Raw genomic sequence first — 1,748 nt, forward strand, 5'->3', positions numbered from 1 at the left:
ATGCTGAAGCTGCTGGTGACGGGCTCGGGGCAGTCTCGCACGGGGGTGATGATCCCGATCCCGCAGTACCCGCTCTACTCGGCCGCCATCGCCGAGCTGGACGCGGTGCAGGTCAATTATTACCTCAACGAGGAGCGAGGCTGGGCCCTGGACGTGGCCGAGCTCAGGAGGGCGCTGGCCGAGGGCAGGAAGCACTGCTGTCCTCGGGCACTGTGCATCATCAACCCTGGGAACCCTACAGGTAATGGGGTATGGGGTACTGGGAATGAGATATGGGGTACTGGGAATGGGTATGGGATGATGGGTATGGGATAATGGGAATGGGTATGGGATGATGGGAATGGGATCCAGGCCAGCAGCACTGCTGTCCTCGGGCACTGTGCATCATCAACCCGGGAAACCCTACAGGTATGGGGTACTGGGAATGGGTATGGGATATGGGATAATGGGTATGGGATAATGGGATCCAGGCCAGCAGCACTGCTGTCCATGGGCACTGTGCATCATCAACCCGGGAAACCCTACAGGTAATGGGGTATGGGGTAATGGGATAATGGGTATGGGATAATGGGAATGGGATGATGGGAATGGGATCCAGGTCAGCAGCACTGCTGTCCTCGGGCACTGTGCATCATCAACCCGGGAAATCCTACAGGTAATGGGGTATGGGATAATGGGAATGGGATATGGGGTACTGGGAATGGGATAATGGGAATGGGATAATGGGAATGGGATCCAGGCCAGCAGCACTGCTGTCCTCGGGCGCTGTGCATCATCAACCCGGGGAATCCTACAGGTAATGGGGTATGGGGTAATGGGAATGGGTATGGGATAATGGGTATGGGATGATGGGATAATGGGTATGGGATGATGGGATAATGGGTATGGGATGATGGGATAATGGGTATGGGATGATGGGATAATGGGTATGGGATGATGGGAATGGGATCCAGGCCAGCAGCACTGCTGTCCACGGGCACTGTGCATCATCAACCCGGGAAATCCTACAGGTAATGGGGGAATGGGTATGGGATGATGGGATAATGGGTATGGGATGATGGGTATGGGATAATGGGATCCAGGCCAGCAGCACTGCTGTCCTCGGGCGCTGTGCATCATCAACCCGGGAAATCCTACAGGTAATGGGATATGGGGTAATGGGGGAATGGGTATGGGAATGGGATAATGGGAATGGGATCCAGGCCAGCAGCACTGCTGTCCTCGGGCACTGTGCATCATCAACCCGGGAAATCCTACAGGTAATGGGATAATGGGAATGGGATATGGGATAATGGGAATGGGATCCAGGCCAGCAGCACTGCTGTCCACGGGCACTGTGCATCATCAACCCGGGAAATCCTACAGGTAATGGGATAATGGGAATGGGATAATGGGATATGGGATAATGGGTATGGGATAATGGGTATGGGATAATGGGATAATGGGTATGGGATGATGGGAATGGGATAATGGGATAATGGGTATGGGATGATGGGAATGGGATCCAGGCCAGCAGCACTGCTGTCCTCGGGCACTGTGCATCATCAACCCGGGAAATCCTACAGGTAATGGGATATGGGGTAATGGGAATGGGGTATGGGGTACTGGGAATGGGTATGGGGTACTGGGAATGGGATATGGGATAATGGGAATGGGTATGGGATAATGGGAATGGGATATGGGGTACTGCGATTGGAACCCATAGACTGAGACTGGGATCCCTAGACTGGGATTGGGACCCCTGGACT

General features: G+C 54.1%; 1 protein-coding gene across 1 annotated transcript; it reads left to right on the top strand.

Moving 5' to 3' along the window:
- The first annotated feature begins 6 nt into the window (after nt 1-6).
- On the top strand, nt 7-1,389 carry GPT (glutamic--pyruvic transaminase). The gene is made up of 3 exons (XM_017803729.1): nt 7-197; nt 1,096-1,154; nt 1,260-1,389. The coding sequence occupies exons 1-3, from the start codon at nt 49-51 to the stop codon at nt 1,367-1,369; spliced, it is 318 nt and encodes a 105-aa protein (XP_017659218.1). The 5' UTR covers nt 7-48; the 3' UTR covers nt 1,370-1,389.
- The last annotated feature ends 359 nt before the right edge of the window (nt 1,390-1,748 follow it).

This window comes from Lepidothrix coronata, unplaced genomic scaffold (assembly GCF_001604755.1).
Source record: "Lepidothrix coronata isolate B3197 unplaced genomic scaffold, Lepidothrix_coronata-1.0 Scaffold3170, whole genome shotgun sequence".
In the NCBI taxonomy this organism is placed as follows: domain Eukaryota; kingdom Metazoa; phylum Chordata; class Aves; order Passeriformes; family Pipridae; genus Lepidothrix; species Lepidothrix coronata.

Excerpts from the sequence above, each read along its gene's own strand:
- GPT (XM_017803729.1), top strand. The coding sequence starts at position 49 with ATGATCCCGATCCCGCAGTACCCGCTCTACTCGGCCGCCATCGCCGAG. Across the intron at positions 198-1,095 it reads GCCGAGGGCAGGAAGCACTG|CTGTCCTCGGGCGCTGTGCA; the intron begins CTGTCCTCGGGC and ends CCAGCAGCACTG. Across the intron at positions 1,155-1,259 it reads TACAGGTAATGGGATATGGG|GTAATGGGATAATGGGAATG; the intron begins GTAATGGGGGAA and ends GAAATCCTACAG.